The sequence below is a fragment of the Cutaneotrichosporon cavernicola genome (assembly GCF_030864355.1).
Source record: "Cutaneotrichosporon cavernicola HIS019 DNA, chromosome: 2".
In the NCBI taxonomy this organism is placed as follows: Eukaryota; Fungi; Basidiomycota; class Tremellomycetes; order Trichosporonales; family Trichosporonaceae; genus Cutaneotrichosporon; species Cutaneotrichosporon cavernicola.
Window position 1 is genome coordinate 471,632 of NC_083394.1, and position 17,237 is coordinate 488,868.

The 17,237-nt window shown below is 59.2% G+C and overlaps 8 protein-coding genes across 8 annotated transcripts; 3 read left to right on the top strand and 5 right to left on the bottom strand.

The window, feature by feature from the left end:
• Nucleotides 1–133: 133 nt before the first annotated feature.
• On the top strand, nt 134–1,786 carry THI6 (uncharacterized protein; the record flags this gene model as incomplete). Its single annotated transcript, XM_060597171.1, has 2 exons — nt 134–325; nt 368–1,786. The coding sequence occupies 2 exons, from the start codon at nt 134–136 to the stop codon at nt 1,784–1,786; spliced, it is 1,611 nt and encodes a 536-aa protein (XP_060454091.1).
• A 24-nt stretch (nt 1,787–1,810) lies between these two features.
• CcaverHIS019_0201880 (uncharacterized protein) lies at nt 1,811–2,732 on the bottom strand (the record flags this gene model as incomplete). The annotated part of the gene is made up of 2 exons (XM_060597172.1): nt 1,811–2,235; nt 2,267–2,732. The coding sequence occupies 2 exons, from the start codon at nt 2,730–2,732 to the stop codon at nt 1,811–1,813; spliced, it is 891 nt and encodes a 296-aa protein (XP_060454092.1).
• A 390-nt stretch (nt 2,733–3,122) lies between these two features.
• On the top strand, nt 3,123–6,031 carry cdc17 (uncharacterized protein; the record flags this gene model as incomplete). The annotated part of the gene is made up of 15 exons (XM_060597173.1): nt 3,123–3,129; nt 3,165–3,269; nt 3,305–3,656; nt 3,694–3,759; nt 3,793–3,958; nt 3,997–4,137; nt 4,175–4,276; nt 4,312–4,474; nt 4,515–4,590; nt 4,626–4,711; nt 4,746–5,140; nt 5,177–5,407; nt 5,443–5,790; nt 5,827–5,916; nt 5,957–6,031. 15 exons carry the CDS (start codon nt 3,123–3,125, stop codon nt 6,029–6,031), a joined length of 2,403 nt encoding a protein of 800 aa, XP_060454093.1.
• Nucleotides 6,032–6,222: 191 nt separating this feature from the next.
• On the bottom strand, nt 6,223–9,933 carry SYG1 (uncharacterized protein; the record flags this gene model as incomplete). Its single annotated transcript, XM_060597174.1, has 8 exons — nt 6,223–6,587; nt 6,719–6,938; nt 6,974–8,661; nt 8,709–8,981; nt 9,186–9,203; nt 9,243–9,258; nt 9,525–9,885; nt 9,920–9,933. 8 exons carry the CDS (start codon nt 9,931–9,933, stop codon nt 6,223–6,225), a joined length of 2,955 nt encoding a protein of 984 aa, XP_060454094.1.
• Nucleotides 9,934–10,411: 478 nt separating this feature from the next.
• Nucleotides 10,412–11,434, bottom strand: CcaverHIS019_0201910 (uncharacterized protein; the record flags this gene model as incomplete). The annotated part of the gene is made up of 3 exons (XM_060597175.1): nt 10,412–10,857; nt 10,905–11,084; nt 11,233–11,434. 3 exons carry the CDS (start codon nt 11,432–11,434, stop codon nt 10,412–10,414), a joined length of 828 nt encoding a protein of 275 aa, XP_060454095.1.
• A 350-nt stretch (nt 11,435–11,784) lies between these two features.
• CcaverHIS019_0201920 (uncharacterized protein) lies at nt 11,785–14,422 on the bottom strand (the record flags this gene model as incomplete). Its single annotated transcript, XM_060597176.1, has 4 exons — nt 11,785–12,098; nt 12,536–13,148; nt 13,181–13,689; nt 13,972–14,422. The coding sequence occupies 4 exons, from the start codon at nt 14,420–14,422 to the stop codon at nt 11,785–11,787; spliced, it is 1,887 nt and encodes a 628-aa protein (XP_060454096.1).
• A 590-nt stretch (nt 14,423–15,012) lies between these two features.
• CcaverHIS019_0201930 (uncharacterized protein) lies at nt 15,013–15,497 on the top strand (the record flags this gene model as incomplete). The annotated part of the gene is made up of 3 exons (XM_060597177.1): nt 15,013–15,223; nt 15,352–15,431; nt 15,489–15,497. 3 exons carry the CDS (start codon nt 15,013–15,015, stop codon nt 15,495–15,497), a joined length of 300 nt encoding a protein of 99 aa, XP_060454097.1.
• Nucleotides 15,498–15,534: 37 nt separating this feature from the next.
• On the bottom strand, nt 15,535–17,223 carry CcaverHIS019_0201940 (uncharacterized protein; the record flags this gene model as incomplete). The annotated part of the gene is made up of 1 exon (XM_060597179.1): nt 15,535–17,223. The coding sequence occupies one exon, from the start codon at nt 17,221–17,223 to the stop codon at nt 15,535–15,537; it is 1,689 nt and encodes a 562-aa protein (XP_060454098.1).
• Nucleotides 17,224–17,237: the final 14 nt, after the last annotated feature.

Here is a 17,237-nt window from a genome sequence, read left to right on the forward strand (position 1 = left end):
GTTGGTAGGACGAAGATATGAGATAGGGGGCGGAATGCTGTCCGATCAATAGGGAACCGGGCCCGATCAGAACCGGAAGCCCGCGAATATCTCTGCACAACCTATTCTCGCATCACACATTCCACCTTCCACGATGAAGCCAGAGGTCGACTACTCAGTCTACCTCGTCACGGGGCGCGAACTGCTCCCAGAGGGCAAGGACTACTATGAGTCGCTCGAGGAGAGCCTGCAGGGCGGCGTGACGGTCGTGCAGGTCCGCGAGAAGGATGTCGACACTGGCAAGTTCGTCGAGGTCGCGCGCAAGACGAAGGAGGTGTGCGATAAGGTGAGCCTCGATTCCTCACGCACACTCACCGTCTGACACCAGTACAACGTCCCCCTCCTGATCAACGACCGCGTTGACGTCTTCCTCGCCGTCGGCTGTGCGGGCGTGCACGTTGGGCAGAGCGACATGCCCGCGTCGCAGGTGCGTGCTCTCATCGGCGACGACGCGATCCTCGGCGTGTCTGTGTCGAACGAAAAGGAGGCCGTCCAGGCCGTCCAGGACGGTGTTGACTATGTGGGAATTGGAGCAGTGTGGCCCACAGCCAGCAAGGACGTCACCGCCAAGCCGAAGCTTGCGCCCAGCGGCACGGGCGTACTTCTCGACATCATCGCTTCCCAGGGCGAGAAGGGGCTCGCGACGCAGGCTGTCGCGATCGGTGGCATTCACGCGCACAACACCCCGTTCCTCCTTCACGGCTCAGTCGGTGCCTCTGGTAAGGCGCTTGACGGCGTTGCGGTTATTTCGGCCATTGTCGCGAGTCAGACGCCAAAGGAGAAGGCCGCCGAGCTCCGCGCCATCACCGACGCATTCAAGGCGTCGCGCGAGGGAACGAACTCCGAAACCGCAGTTTTCCCGGCTCCCCAGCGTGGCGCCGAGGAGCTGATCAAGGCCGCCGCGGAACTGTTCGCTGTCGTCCGTGACACGACGCCGCTCGTGCACCAGATCACGAACGCTGTCGTGATTAACGACAGCGCGAACGCGACCCTCGCAATCGGCGCGTCGCCTATCATGGCGACGAATCCCCGCGACTGTGCCGACCTCTCGCCCGTCATTGGTGCGCTGCTCATCAACTTTGGCACGATCACCGACAAGGAGGGCATGTTTGTGGCTGGCCGCCACGCCAACATGAACGGCAAGCCGCTCGTGTTCGACCCCGTGGCAGTTGGCGCGACGAGTTTCCGGCGCGAGACGAGCGTCGAGCTCTTCTCGGCTTGGCAGCCAACCGTCATCAAGGGGAACCCGGCTGAGATCGCCACCCTCGCGGAGCGCTCCGACGTGGCCACGCGCGGCGTCGACTCTGTCGGTGCTGGGTTCAAGGACCCCGCCGATGTCGTACGTACCCTTGCCCGCCGCAGACGTGCAATCGTCGTCATGACCGGCGAGCAGGACTACATCTCGGACGGCGCGACCGTGCTGCGCGTGAGTAACGGCCACGAGCTGCTCGACGTAATCACTGGCAGCGGGTGCATGACCGGCACGTTGGTTGCGACGTTCTGCGCAGCCGCACGCACCGCGCACATCAAGGCGCACGGGGAGGAGAAGGGTGCCTTCCCGCTCGTCCGCGGGGACATGCTCGCGGCCGCCCTCGCCGGCGTCCTCTCCATCAATGTGGCGGCCGAGCGCGCCGTTGCGCGTGAGGACGTGCGTGGGCCCGGCACGTTCCGTGCCGCCCTGATCGACGAGCTGTATGCCGTGCGTCCGGCAGACGTTCTGCAGCGAGCCAACGTCGAGGTCATCTAGAAACATATGCATATCGTGGCCTAATCAGAAGAGCTTAGCGAACGGCATCTCAGGCGTGGGCTGGAGCCAGTTCTTCTCATCGTAAACACACTCGCCATCGACCATGTGGAAGGTGTAGATTATGCGTGTGCGGTTGCTCGGGTTCGGCGGCGAGCGGTGCATCACGCTTCCATGGATGAGCACCATCGTGCCGGCGGTACAAGGCGCCTCCTTCCAACCGGGAAGAGCGTCCCAGTCCTCCTCGTTGGGCTTAACGCAAGGAACAGGCTCGAAAGTCGTCCCGCCACCAGAGGCGCGGACGAAGCGCGAGCTGATGCGAGCGGTCTTGTGACTGCCGGGAAGAAAGGAGAGGCAGCCGTTCTGTGGGGTGCAGTCTTCGAGCGCGATCCAGCACCCGACAGCACTGGGCGGGTCCGTGTACAGGAACGTTGAGTCGTTGTGGCATGGCACTGGCTTTAGCTTGTTTAGGGGAGGACTCACCCTCGCCGCCTATGCGCGGCTGTTTGCAAATAACCATGCTCTGCAGCACTCTCGCACTCTTATGAGCTCCAAGGCTCTTGGCCACCTCCGTCATCCTGTCGCCAAGAGTATACTTGCCAAATACCGGATCGAGAAGCAACGCATGCCCAATCTTATTGACGCTCCGATCGGCGGGTACGTTGAGGCGAGCGGGTTCGGTAGCCGTTGCGGGGGTAACAGCGCCAGGCTCTAGGAAGAACCGGATCTTGTCCCCGGAATTGAGAAAGTACTCGTCACCGACGTGGGCGTTCGGCCCGTCTGCGGCGGTGGTGAAGCGCGTCAGAGGGTGGGTTGTGGGATCGAAAGAAGAGAGAAGCGCGTGTGTCCTATCCAGCATCTCCTTTGTTTCGGCTTGGGAAAAGAACGAAGGAAGGACGAGGTAGCCCTCCTCCTCCCATTGGGATAGTTGGGCGGGGGTGAGGGCCATGGTAGAATGGTTGTTGGGTGGCAACAACCCCAATTGCGGCTGGTTACAAGTCAGTGTGGGTGCGGAATGTCAAGCCACGTGGGTTGATTTTTGTCTGCCATAGAGTACAGTAACAGTCTTTTATCAGAACAATAAGAAGAGAGAAGTAGAAATCCTTGGATTGCAGTCGCCTCGCTCGTGCCCAGGTACTGCATCCAAGACTCTGTGATCCGTGACGAGAGATGGGGCGGAAGTCATACCTTTGGACCGTGCAGTCGACTGTACAGTTGACTCACCCGTCCCGTACATTTGCTTCCGCACCTCCACACGCGCGTCCGGCGCGTCCAACAACATGACATCAACCGCCGCTCCGTCCCTCCTCATTGCCACTTTCCCAATTCCACACTAGCCATGTCGGGTGAGCTCAAATTACTGGACAGAAGCTAACATCAGGCGTCGACAGTCCCGTTAGAGCGCCCGTGCGCAAGGTCAAGCGCGTCATCGAGTCGGACGAGGAGGGCTCGCCGTCTCCCGTGAAGGCGAGGAACGGGGCTGATAGTGAGCTAGAACACGGTATGAGAAGCTGACGACAGCCATGTCGCCGCCAGCGAAGAAAGCCAAGCTAGACATGGGCTTCTTTCAGCCCAAGAAGGCGTCGCAGAAGTCGCCATCGCCGAAGAAGTCGGCTTCGCCGACGAGGGAGGTGAAGACCGAGGGGAAGGACGTGAAGAAGACCGAGATCAAGAAGGGGGCCAACAAGGAGAAGGGGCCAGAGAAGAAACCTGCAGCAAACGGCAAGCCACTAGCGTCCATCTTCGCCAAGCCTGTCAAGAAGGAAGAGCCGGAGGATGAGGACAAGGCCTTCATTAACGATGACGAGGAAGGTGAGGACGAGATCAGCGACGAGGAGCTCGAGGAACAGGAGGGGAAGGCTGCGGTCAAGCTGTGAGTTGCCAGGGGACGAATTGCTGCTAACAAACAGCGCTGCCATGTTCACCAAGGACTTCAAATCCAACGTTGCCGACAAGGGGTGGAAGGAAGGCGAGCCGTGAGCTGTTTCAAGTGAACGAGCTGACAGCAGGGTGCCGTACGCCGCGTTAGTAGCGACTTTCGAGCAGATAGAGGCAACGACGAAGCGTCTCGAGATCTTAAACATTCTCACCCAGTTCCTACGTGTCGTCGCAGAGCGTGACACCGACCCCGAGGCCTCCAACCTCCTCAAAACAGTGTACCTTTGCATAAACAGGGTACGGCAGCTGCGTCCAGGCGGTAGAGTTAACGTCAGTTATGCCCCGATTACGAGGGTCTGGAGCTCGGAATCGGCGAGACGATCCTCATGAAAGCTATCGCGGAGAGTACGGGCCGCAACGTCAAGCAGATCAAGGAGGACCTCAAGAAGGAGGGCGATCTGGGCAAAGTTGCGATGGTGGGTTCCTGGAGCTATGTCAACCCACTGACTCCAGGCATCGCGCAACAAGCAGAAGACGCTGTTCAAGCCCAAACCGCTAACTGTTACCTCTGTTTTCCAGCGCTTAACAGCCATTGCCAAGACATCGGGTAACCAGGTGAGCTCAATGTGGCGAGCAGGAGCTCACGCCAGTCACAAGCCAAGAAGGTTGGCCTCATCAACCAGCTCCTCTCGGCGTGTCAGGGCAACGAGGCCAAGTTCATCATTCGTAGTCTGGAGGGCAAGCTGCGTATCGGTCTTGCCGAGCGGTCACTTCCCACCGCGCTTGGACACGCGATTGTTCTCAAGAACAACGGTGAGTTGGGAGATGTGAGGATCCAAGCTGAATCTCTCAGAGGGCAAGAAACTGTCGCCAGAAGTCATGTCGAAGAAATTGGAAGAGGCTAGCGTGATTGTGAAGGCAGTGTACAGGTGAGCTTTGGGTTACGATCTCAAGCTAAACGCAGTGAACTCCCCAACTACGATATCATCGTTCCCGCTCTGATGAAGGGTGGTATCCACCACTTGAGGGAAAACTGCAAGCTCACACCTGGTGGGTCACTCATTGTCTCTCACTCTGACCTCAGGTGTGCCGCTGAAGCCCATGCTGGCCAAGCCTACCAAGGCCATCACAGAGGTGCTCGACCGCTTCGATGGCAAGCAATTCACGTGCGAGTACAAGTATGATGGCGAGCGAGCACAAGTGCACCTCCTTGAGGACGGCACCATCGCCGTGTTCAGTCGCAACTCGGAGGACATGAGCGCCAAGTACCCGGACATGGTTGACCAGATCCCACGCTGCATCAAGGAGGGCGTGAAGTCGTTTGTTCTCGACGCCGAGGCCGTGGCGTACGATCCGCAAGAACAGAAACTGCTGCCCTTCCAGGAGCTCAGCCGACGCAAACGCAAGGACGTGAAGACGGAAGACATTACCGTCCGCGTCCACTTGTTTGCATTCGATCTTCTGTATTTGAACGGCGAGGTGAGTCTAACTGATGTCGGAAGCTGACAGTGACAGAGCTTGTTGCAGAAGGAGCTGCGCGAGCGACGTGAGATTCTGAACGCACACTTCCAGCCCGTCGAGAGCGAGTTCGGGTTCGCCAAGGCCTCCGACAGCTCGAGCACGGAGGACATCTCGGCATTCCTCGAAGAGAGTATCAAGGACGGATGTGAAGGCCTCATGGTCAAGCTGCTAACTACCGACGCGTCAACATACGAGCCCAGCCGCCGCAGCATGAACTGGTTGAAGGTGAGTTGTCGTCGATCCGGTTCTAACTCGCCCAGCTCAAGAAGGACTACCTCGAGGGCGTCGGCGATTCGCTCGACCTGGTGGTCGTCGGCGCATACTACGGCAAGGGCAAGCGGACAAACTGGTACGGCGCCTACTTGCTCGCATGTTACGACCCAGACTCGGAGAACTTCCAGACAATCTGCAAGATCGGCACCGGCTTCTCCGAGGAGCAGCTCAAGGCTCAATACGAGGAGCTGCACCCACTCGAGATGGCCAAGCCGCGAGGCGACATCGAGGTCGGCGGGGCCAAGCCCGACGTGTGGTTCGAGCCCAAGGTCGTCTGGGAGGTGCTCACCGCCGACCTCTCGCTCTCGCCCGTCTACACTGCTGCCCATGGATTGGTGAGCTACACGGCATTTCTCGCTAGCTGACATCAGATCGAGAGCCGTGGCATCTCGCTGCGTTTCCCACGCTTCCTACGCGCCCGCGACGACAAGGACGCCGACGACGCGACGACTGCAGAGCAGGTGAGCGAGCTACAACTGGCCGAACGGTAGCTGACAATAGGTGGCCGAATTTTACCAGCGTCAGGCGACGGCGGGGAACAAGAAGGGAGGTGGGAGTGCAGAGGATTACTGGTGATAGACTTGTGCAGCTCGTAACCATGGCAGTGCATTTCAGAGACCCCGGGAATGATCATGCAGATTGTGGAGTGGGTGATGTTGAATGGAGGAAAACAAATACAAGAACTGGTCGTCCAAGCTATGCGCAAGAAGTCATATGGTCGTATTGACCGAAATCGACAGACGACGGACAGCCAGGCCCAAGGGCCATTATACGTTGCTGTCGTCGCTGGCGTTGGTACGACGTGACACTGAACGCTGCACAGCAGCAGGGCGTGCCGAGCCCGAGCTGCGCACAAAGTCGCCTGGACGCCGCGCCTCGTACTCCCGCTGTGCAGCGTGCCCGCGCGCGCCAACGTTGAGCGCGTCAAGCCCGCGGCCGGCGGCATGCTCGCCAACAATAGTCGTGCGGATGTGCCGTAGCTTGGCCATTAGTGGCGTCGTCTTCATCGATGACTTGACGCTCGAGTATTCATCGTCAGAGTCGCTGCGTTTCGTGGAACGGTAGGGCAGCGGAATCTCGCGCGTGACACGGTACGCGTCAGCGTTACCGAGATGTTCGGTCTCGACACGGACTGGGGTTAGACCCTGAATAGTGGTGGCGGTGGTGATAGTGGTGGTGGTGGTGAATATGGAGGAGGAGGTGGAGGAGGAGAAGGGGGGGCAGGGTGAGGGGGAGGGAGGAGGATAGCGGACGGGCACTCACAAAAGTTCCACTGCCAGCGGCGCAGCATCTCGAACATCGCGAATATGAACGAGCGGAGCTTGGTGAGGTTGGCGTGGTGGGGAATGTACCAAATCCAGATAAAGCGGATGAGCACGTTAGACACCATCGCAAAGTAGTAGAATGAGTGGGAGCTGTACCCGAGGTCCCTGCGGAGACCGCGGCAGCCGGGACGTAGCAGACTCCAGTCGACCACCAAATCCTGCTGTCAGCTGCGTTAGGCTTTCGCTAGCTCACCCAGATCGAGGTGTAGGCGCTCGACACGGTCGCGAAGATGACCCAGACGATGAAGGGCGCTCCTTCCAGAGGCTTCGCTTGGCTCCGCCAGTATACGAAGAGGCATGCCGTGAGGATCGATGAACAGTACTTGCCGCCGTTGATGAGATGGATGTAGAGCCCAGAATCATGGTAACGCTTTAAGCACTGGATCAAACGCGAGAGCGGGGGGAGCACCGCTAAGAGTGCGTACGGCCACGACTGGCCTGTCTTACACACGTGAAATGTCTGGTCGCCCGGCCAGTGCTTGGCATACACGCAGCCCATGAACATGAAGTTCTGGAGGGTGTAGACGAGAGAGTTGAGCTCATCCGCGACGAAGAAGGCGATGAACTCGACACGCGAGTAGCCGGGCGTGCACACACGGAAAAGTACGCGAAGGAACCACCAGCGAACGCGCCGCCGGAAGATCGGGAGGGGGTTGAGGAAGAAGGCACACGTGAACACTGTCCAGGCCAGGGGCCATGTTGTAACGGCGACACTGCCACGCGCGATTTGGTAGAAGCTGAAGAAGAGACAGTAGCTCAGCGTCATGAAGAGGAAGCTCGGGATCTCCATGAAACTCCGGTAATCGAGGGTCGGGCGATTGAGCTCCATGACGAACTCATAGTTGATGCGCGCCTCGACCCATGCCGTGAGGTTGAGCTCAAAGAGTAACCCGAAGAAGACGGGGATAAACAGGCCGCTGTACAGCTGCAGGAGCGCGCCCCACTCGGGAATCTCTTCGCGCGTGTGCTCGTCGAACACCTTGACAATGGCGAGGACCATGGCTGGCAGGCCTAAGCCCATCATCATCGCTGATCGGAAAACGGTGAGGTAGTGCGTCATAGGCTGGTCACCCTCACGGAGCTTGAGTCGCGCGCGCTTCGCGTCACCGTGCTCGAAGTGCTTCGTGAACAACTCCTCGGTCTGTCGGATGAGTGAGTCGATGGTCTCGCCACGCGCAAAAGAGCACGGCCCGATTCGGTCCTCTGTGTAAAGTTCCAGGCACTGGATTCTAGTGGCCTTCTCGAACTTCTTCAGCGCCTTGCGGAAGCCTGTTAGATTGAGAATGCGGTAGTTCTTGAGCAGCTCGAGCTGGCGGTAGAACTCGAACATCGCGTTGCGCAAGTCCTTCTTGTACTTGAGGTACCGCTCGGGGTTGTATTGACGCGGCAACTTTGTCACTCTTGCGCCGTTCGCACTGCCCGCCCCGACGTCCGACCCACTCCCCGACGGAGTGGTGAGGCCAGTCAATGGAAATGGGACAACAGTGGCTCTACTATTGGTAGAGTTCCTCCTCGAGTTGCCCTTGAGCATGGATGGTTGGCGGAGGTGGAGCTTCTGCGCGATCCTCGACGGCCAGAACTCGTCGTAGCCGGGGATCTGGAGTGCCCGGCCCATCTTCGCCTCCCACTCTGGTACGCCCTCGGGGTATTGCTCGTGGAAGATGCGCCTGTGCTCGGCGAGTTCTGTGAGCTGGTCGCTCAACTGGTGGAATCGGCGCGTTGCCTCGGTCTCGCGCGCCGAGTAGAAATCCTCGACCTTCTCTAGCTGCTGGTCGAGGAGGTCAAAAAAGGCCTTCTCGTCTGGCTCGAGAGTGTCGTACAACTCTTCAAATGTCCGGTAGCTACGCGCCTGTAGCTTGGGCGATGGCAACCTCAACGAGCCTAGTGGTTAGCGATCCTGCTGGATTGTCGACAACGGCAGAACTCACGGATCGAGCGGTTCCCGCTGGGCGCGTCTTGCGTGTTAGCAGGCGAGAGGCCAACACTCGCCTGTGCGCGGCCCGGGATTAATGAGAGCTTGGGCGATAAACCCGCGATTAGGACAGATCCTCTCCTCTTCCACTTCCAACTGTCGGATGGCTGTCCGGTGTCGGCGTTGGCTGGGACAGGCTGAGACTCGCCCTCGGTCTCACCCTCGCCTTCCACGTCCGCGTCCGCGCCGCTCGCGTTGCTGCTTCCATCGTCCGATACGGTGCGGACAGCTGAGGAGAACTCAACACCGCGACCACGGGACGCTTGAGGCCCGGAGGAACCCATATCCGGCCCTTCTATTGCTGGTTTGCCGAGGTCCAATGGCGGGGGACGGGTCGGGTGATTATGGGAAGTGGACAATATGCTAGGAGGCATGGAGGAGCTCGCTTGATGGCCTGCGGAAGCAGTGGGAGTGGGGGCACTAGGTGACGTACCATTGGCGGCGATTGTGGCTACCGTCAGCCGAAGACTTGGGCTGCGACCTGTCGCACCGTAACTGGGGCTCGGCTACTGTCAGCTGGGGTTCAAAGGTGGGAGGAAGATGAGCGGGCCGACGCCAGGTGAGCGGCGCCAAGCCGGTGGCCAAGGGGAAAATCATGGCGCGAGAACACCATGCGGTCGGCAGAATGCAGATGATCACAGTGGGAGACCGTCAAGCGGCCGCCAAGATGAAGATCATGATGTCGCAGACCATGTGACGAGGGGTGACGAGTGTGAATCATTTGTGAGGGCTCGAGTGATGGAGCGAAGGATAGATGGGGGAAGGCACGCACTCGGTCACTAGTTAACGGGGTCGCCGGGGTGGATTGGTGAACCTCGGTCGAGCTCAACGGGGAGCGGACAGCGCTGGGATTCGTGACAGCTGGGCGCACACCAACGGCCGAGGCACTTGACCGCCCCGAGCGATAGCTTGACGTCCGTTCTGGGGTTGGCCGAGCGGTCCCGATCTGGGTACGCCCGCTTGTGTCCACGGCGCGTCGGGAGGGGCCGTGGTCCTCGTCGTCCGAGGACCGGTCGTCGACGTCCTCGCCCTCATCGTGCATGCGTGCGACGATGCGCTTGATTTGCTTCTTGAGTGCGCGGTAGTCAATATACGCGCGAGCCCATTCGGGCGTCGCGTTGTCCGCGAGGTAACTGGGTGAGCGGGAGCGGGGAAGGTGGTGCGTACCTGCCGAACTTCATGATGGAGAAAGACTGAAAGTAATAAAAGAGTGGAGTGAAGAGTGTTGAGTGATAGGATGCTGCAGGGGGCGCGTATGTGCGTCAATGTGCCCCCCGCCGACTAACTTGTAATGAGTGCGATGAAAGAAATGTTAGGATGTTGCAACGATGAGCTCGTTCTACCCATACCCAAATGGCAACAACTCAAACGGAACCTTTGGTTGATCAAACAACCTAAATGGGCCAGTCAACCACGTGTGCTTGTGCCATCATCACTTCCAGAATTCCAGAATTCCAGAATTCTAGACCTGAGTCATTGAAGTTCTGTCTAGACGCATGACGAGGAGCCCATACCACGCTATACCACGCTAGATGGAGGTTAATGTAAGATTGACACAGCTAGTAGCTCGGGAATCTATGCATGACGTGTTGTACATTGTGTGGTCCTTCTATATACACAAGGGTGGCGGGAGGTCTAGATCACAGGGACCGATTTAGATCACAGCGCAGCCTTCGGCTTCCACATCCACATGCCCCATCCGAGCGGCCCGTTGGGCTGCACAAAGATGTCCTGCAGTGCGTCCGTCTTTGGGTCAGCCGCTGCGGCCGCAACCACGAGCGGGAGGAGGTGCTCAGGCGTGGGGTGAGCCTGGCGGTATGCGGGGTGCCGGAAGAGGCCAATTGCGCCCTCTGCAGGAGCGTCTGAATGCAGGGCTCCCTCGATCGCGTGCAGGAATGCGTCGCCGTATGAGCCCTTGCCCCCCATCATGTAGTCACGGAGATTGTGCACGGCCTGTCCCGAACCCATGATGCTGTAGCCCTCGTCACGGAGGGTGGAGAGGGCCTTGCCAAGCTTAGCGGCCGACACGGGGTTCGAGTCACCAGGTAGTGAGACCTGCACGATCGGGATGGCCGTCTTGCCGGCGAACGCGACAAGGAAGGGAACTGTTGTCAGCTCCGCTTAGGAGTCGGAGGGGCTGAAGGAGACTTACCCCACACACCGTGGTCGAGCCCGCGCTTGTCTGTGCTGGCCTCGACGCCAGATGACTTAAGCGCGGCCGTCACGTCCTTGAGCATCTGCGGGTCACCGCGCGACGCAAACTTCTGCTCGTAGTAATTCTTCGGGAACCCGTAGAAGTCGTACACGAGGGGGTTGGACGAGTCGGTGTTGACTGCAGTTAGTAACCAGGTGGGCGACTGGACCAAAGGTGGGGAAGGAGAACGCAGAGGTGGCAGATAGGTATCCAGAGGCAAGGGAGAGTAGTTTAGAGATAAGAAAATGAGCCGAACAGGAACGCGCAAAGCGACAGAGGTACTCACCAACAACGCCGTCCGAGTGAGAAGGGTTCTCCCAGTGCGCAGACACGACAACAAGGCCACGAGGTTTCTCGGCTTCGATCATCTTCCCATACTTCTGCCAGGCCTTGTACGGTGCGCTTGTTGTCTCGAACATCGTGGGCGGCCCGCCATGCGAGAGGAAGTAGACCTGGCCCTTGCCAGATTGAGCAGCTGCGGTCGCCATGGTGCGTTGAGTGAGGGAGGTGGTGGAAGTGGAGGTGAGAGGGATGCGGAAAGTGGCCAAGTTGAAGGGTAAGCGTGGAATGATGAGGACGGCCGCGAGGATACAGATCGAGATGAGGACGAGCAGCTTGGTGCGTGTGCGCGGGCTGCGAGGCATATGGATTGATGTTCAGGCTGGAGTGAGAGCGAGATATATATACCCAGAGTCCAAAGTCGTCATTACAAACCGCTTCCGACGGAAGTGGGGTTGACGTGCCCTAGAGACCGAATTCGCCGCACTCCGCCCGCTTCGCCGCTGGTGATGCTGAGTGATGTTTGGGAGGAAAGTGTAAGCAACGGACGAGCTGCTGCTTAGACGGTGGGCGTTGGGGACGGGACGCGGTGCCGGCGGTGCATCGCGTGCCGGCGGGAGCGCGGCTCGATGCGGACGTGCACGTGGCCCTTGGGCTTGGGCTTCTTCTCGCCCAAAGAGGGACGCGTGAGTGGACGCGGAGCTCCGACGCGGTACCGGAATTCGGGGACCTTGTTCTTCTTGTTGGTGCGCTGCTTGCGCTTGCTGGGAGGTTTGAGGGCAAGCGCGGCTAGGTCGCGCGTGAGGGATGCCAAGGACGTGTCTGCGCGCAGCTGGGGATTGGCAGGGGCGGGCGCGACTGGGGCGGCTGGAGCTGCTGAGGTAGTCACTGGTGTCGACCCTACCGGAGCCGTCATCTGTCTGTGGAACTGTGCACTGATAACAAGGTCAAAGAGTGGGAATGGAGAGTGATGCCAAGAGGTGAGAGAAGGTTGAGGGTAGAGGTTGAGGTATGTGGTGATGCGGACTGCTGTGCGGAGGAAGGTTGTACGCCGAGATGACGCGCAAGGCCATCTGGACACCTTGACCAGGGAAAACGGCAGGCAACAGTATTACAATCCAACTTGGGCAGACACTCGGCAGACAGCATGAATTAAACCAATAGCAGCGAGGGTATGGAATACAACATAGAACAGCATGTAATGCAAGTGGATGCAGATGATTACCCATGCACAGATCACACAGACTACACCTCAAGCTCACCCTGGCGTCGTTGTGTAGCCCCAGCAGACGTATCACCCCCTGACACACCACTTTCCCCCTCCGTCTTCTGCGCCTTGAGCAAATCCTTGACGTTCTGCGAGCAATAAGGACATATGCCGGAGTGGTTTGTCAGCCAGTTGTCAACGCATTCGACGTGGAAAACGTGCTTGCAGGGCAGCTGTCGCAGGCGCTCGATCTCGTACATCTCCTGGCCGGGGACTTCGCGTGGTGGCACAAACGAGCTCTGACAGATGGCACAGGTGACCTGGTGCGCTTTGAGAATTACTCCCCGAAGTCGGAGGCGTGCTGGGTCCACCTCGCCTGGCGGCACTGGCTCACCCCTGGGCTCGTCCCTAGACTCGTCCTTGGGCTCGTCCTTGGGCTCATCGGCTGAGACCTGGTCGCTCTTGTCATCCTCGAGCCCCATCACCTTCTTAAGCAGTGTCGATGCGACGCCCTTCGATGTACCCTCATGCAAGCTCTCGGCCTTGGACGGCTCATAAATCGACGGTTCAGGCAAAGGCTCAGATGGGTCGGGGACGTATGCGACGACTGGACACGCCTTGAGGTCATCCTCGGTGAGCTTTTCTGGCTGCGGCGTGCGTGGGCGGACCATTCCCAGAAACGGCCGGACGGGCCAGCCGAACAAGTGCGCGAGCATCTGTGGTGAGCAACGCCGATGTGGAATCTCACCAAATAGCAGCCTGCGATGAGAAGGAGAATGACACTACCAATAACCATGTACGCGTAGTACACGGCGTGCAGCCAACCGAAGAGAATCGTCGTGAAGAGCAGCGGCCACCAGAGGAGCGGAGCGCTTCTGTAGCAGTTATCCTCGTGGACGTTTGGAATCTGTGAAAAGCACGCGACTGAGCCGAGGATCCAGAGCATAACGTGCACGATCGCCATAGAGTTAATGACCTTGACTGCGAGGACGTCGGCAGTCGCGGCGCACTTTATGCGCAGCCGGAGCCACCGCTCGGAATTGGACTCGCTCGGCTCCGGGTATGCGAGTGCGGAGGATAGCGGTAGTGGAGGTGGGTACGCTTGGCCGGCCGTGGACCCAACGGGCAAGGTGGACGCGATGGACAGCGATGAAATGTGTTGCCTGGGACTACTGGAAGCCGTGGCAAGGGCGACCGAGAGCGTGGAAACATTGGCTTCGCTCTCACTTAGGCCTGGACTCGGCTCACACGACGCGGCTGGGTCAGCGCTTCCGTGCGACGAGGCATGATCGACCACCGAGCTGGAGCACCAACTCGACCTCGCCGAGGAGCTGGCGCAGTCCGTCGGCACCGCGGGTGGAGACGATGGAGGGTGTGAGGGGGATGGGGAATGGGAGGATGGCGAGGGCGAGAGGGGAAAGTTGAGTAAGACATGGTTATGTGATGCGGAGCTCGGGCTAGCGGCAGCCGTGACGAGCCTGCTTGAGGGCCGGTGCCCCGGTGCGGAAGCTGGGCGTGTAACACACAGCGAGTGCGTACCGCACTCGGACGGTGCCTGCGGCAGTGGAAGAGAGTGGGTGCTCCCCAATGAAGATGCTTCCACCATGTCGGGATGTTCGTCTATCACGCCGACGCACGGCTCGATCACACCGACGTACGGCTCGAGCTCCAAGCCGTCTTCGTGCACGTGTTCGTCTTCTATGTGCTCGGCTTGCCACCGAGGCCGGCGGTGAAACACCCACATCTTGGCGATAATACACAGCCCCAACCGTGCAGTGGATACGGCGAGCAGCGCTACGAAGAGGGAGGGTTTATGGCAGCGGCCTGACTTGGTTTGGAGGTTGGGTCCATCTGGTGAGCGAGTGCGCGATGCCAGAGCGAGGAGGGTGATGGACACGATGAAGGTTGCTGACATTGCTGTGAAGGACGCAGTATCGAGGACACGTTCACGCTGGTCGCGCCATGCGGCACGGCGCCCGGCGGCTTCCATTGACGCGTCAGTCGAGTCGAGAGGAAAGGTTGGGGAAGACGAGCGGGGAGAAGTAACAGTAGGTAGAGATGCAAGTTGATCGTGAAAAGGAGCCAAGCTGGATTTGATTGCTGGCGTGTGGTGCTGTGCTGATCCTATTTATCTTGGGTGGCAAATGCCAAAAGGGGACGGGGTGGTGGCGTGGCGCGGCGTGGCGTGAGAGTTGAGAGTTGAGAGTTGAGAGTTGGAGTGGGAGTTGGAGTGGGAGTGAGCGAAATGACAGGTAACCGCAAGTCTGTTTTTACTCGTGTGAGTGATAAATCGGTGCGAGTTGGATAGATATGAAGCGTTGAAGACTATAATGTCTTGTTTCATTTGCATTTGCATTTGCATTTGCAGTGCTCACCGTTGTTGTTATTCTCACCGTCATTTAAACCAAAGTCATGATCGTCACTCAGGCACCAACCACCAGGCACCGGCGCACCCTTGCAAGCTTTCAACTCCACGTGGAGTTACTTCCGTCTTGCTGCCTCCGAACTCTCCGCCAAAAGTCGGTTGCAACCTCTCCTTGATCGACACTTGCACTTGACTAACAACCCGCAACACGCGCCATGTTCGGAGCCCTCCGCCCTTCATCGGTCCTCAACGGCGGCCTGCTCTGGAAGGTGCCGTATCGCCTGTCCAACACCCGCAAGGCAAACCTCCGGCAGCGCCTGAAGCGTGTCGACTCGGTTATTGCCGCTGTGGCCGAGAGCGGCGTCGAGTGCCGCGCGCTCACTAAAGCTCTTGAGCTGCCAAAGGAGAGCGAGATGCTTGCCAAGGGTGAGTAGGGCCGGAGTAGAGTCATGTCAGGCTGAGGGTATGGGGCTTTGGGGGTTTGGGGCTGAGGAGAGAGGAAGGTGCAACAAGCCGAAGTGTCGAGTTGAAGCCTTCTCGTTGCTAACTCACAGACAAGTACACAACCTACGACCCCAAGTACCAGCAGCACAAGTGGCGCAAGGGCGTCCACAAGGTGCCCAAGTGGACCAAGGTACGCTCTCCTCTAGCGCGCGCTCACATACAGTTGACATTGCGTACCAACCCTAAGGGTTTCTAGTGTATCCGCATGGCATGTAACAACATCTCCCTCTCCGTCAGAACCACCGCTGCTGGTAAAAGTATGCCGGGGCGTGCGGCGCGAACCCATGGACGAATTGCACCGGCACCGGCCGAACGTAAGTGTACCTCTCGACGTGTGTGTGCTGAGCGCGTGCGTTGCCCTCGCGCACACGCTCTCGCTCGCGACGGCGGTCCTGCTTCTGCTGAGAGCTCTCGAGCTCAGAGTCCGGATTAGTGGGGGTATGCCCGTCCTGGTTCAACTCGGTCTTGCTCCGCCCCTGGGACCGGGTGAACGATGTGCTGCGCTGACGTACGCGCTGTTCAGCGAGCTGCGGCACGGTCCGCGGCACGGTCTGCTTCCGAGTCGGTTTACCCTGCCTGCTCTCCGTTGGTGCCGTCCGCGTAGAGCTCGTCTCGCGGCTCTCTGTGGTCTTGCGTGGGATGCGCTGCAGTGCTGGTCGGTTGTTGTAGGGAGCGAAGGCGTTGCCATCCCTCCACTCCTCCTTCTGCTCCGCTAAGCAGTACGCTTCTTCCTCCGCTTCAAGCGCTCGGCGCATCCACGTCACAAGGCACTCGAGGACCGTGCAGGCTGTCTCGCTGCGGCGGATCTTTGATGATACCACACACTGCGTCAAGTCTTTGTTGAAGACTCCGAAGACCCACCACTTTAACGTCGTGGCGACCCAATACCGCACCCCGTGCGCCACACACTCGTCATACATTTGAGCTTGAAGCAGGTTGGCGAGACCGGATGTGTTGTCCGATCTGGAATACTGTTTCCAGTGCTCTTGTGTACGTGTAAACGCGCTCAAGACCTCCTTGGTGTATGGTGAGGGAGGAACGACCGAGACCAGGAGCGCGCGGCGGTCTATCGGCCCTAACGCTGGCCCTCCGTTCGCCTCGTCGCGCACGAGGATCAGCGAACCGTATCCGTCAGGGAATCCTTGGTAGTTCTTCTCCTTGTGGCCCTTGCGGCGCACCGCTGACGGGGCATACATGAACGTGGCGTCGGTATAATGGAACCGAATGGCGTGGACAGCACTGAGGGCAGAAGTGAGGACGGTGCCGTTCAGCCATTGGAGCAGGTACTGGTCGCAGGGCAAGACAGAGGACGTCTCGCGGAAGCGCTTGGTATGGAAGTTGGTAGCGGGCACCGTGAAGCGCTCCTCGCCCCGCCGATCGTCCTTGGCCAACAGAGTGTCAGGTACGTGGACTTCAACGTCGTCGACGACCATGTCTTTAAAGTAATCGTCGCGCGCCCACCCCCGCAATTGCCGCCTATTACGCTGCGCCTCGGCGAGATTGAGGCGGCGGGTGAACTCTCGGCCACTGGGCCCCCAGTCAGAGCGCCCAAAACTCTGCCGCTGACCCGACTCAGGCCAGCGCTCAAACTTCTCGATCGACGAGTGCGCCAGGTAGCCGCGCAGGTTACTAAATGGACTCACCGTGTGCCCTCCGCCGAACATGCGCTTGGCTCCTCTCTGGATAGGCTGAGGGGTTTCAGGTGACTTGAGAAGAGAAGGCAAGTCGTGGTGGCTGCGATGTTGTGGCTTGTGCGGTGGGTGTAGGGAAAGGTCGTCGTCGATTTCGCTGAAGCTTACGCGTGAGGCTAAGCTGTTTTTGCTTTGCCTACGCCGCAAGGTCGTCTTTGTCTTGCTTGTCGGCTTCAAGCCTACATCTCGGCGCCGCTGGTGCCCTTCGCGTTCGCCTTCAAGGTCATCCATGTCTGAATACAAAG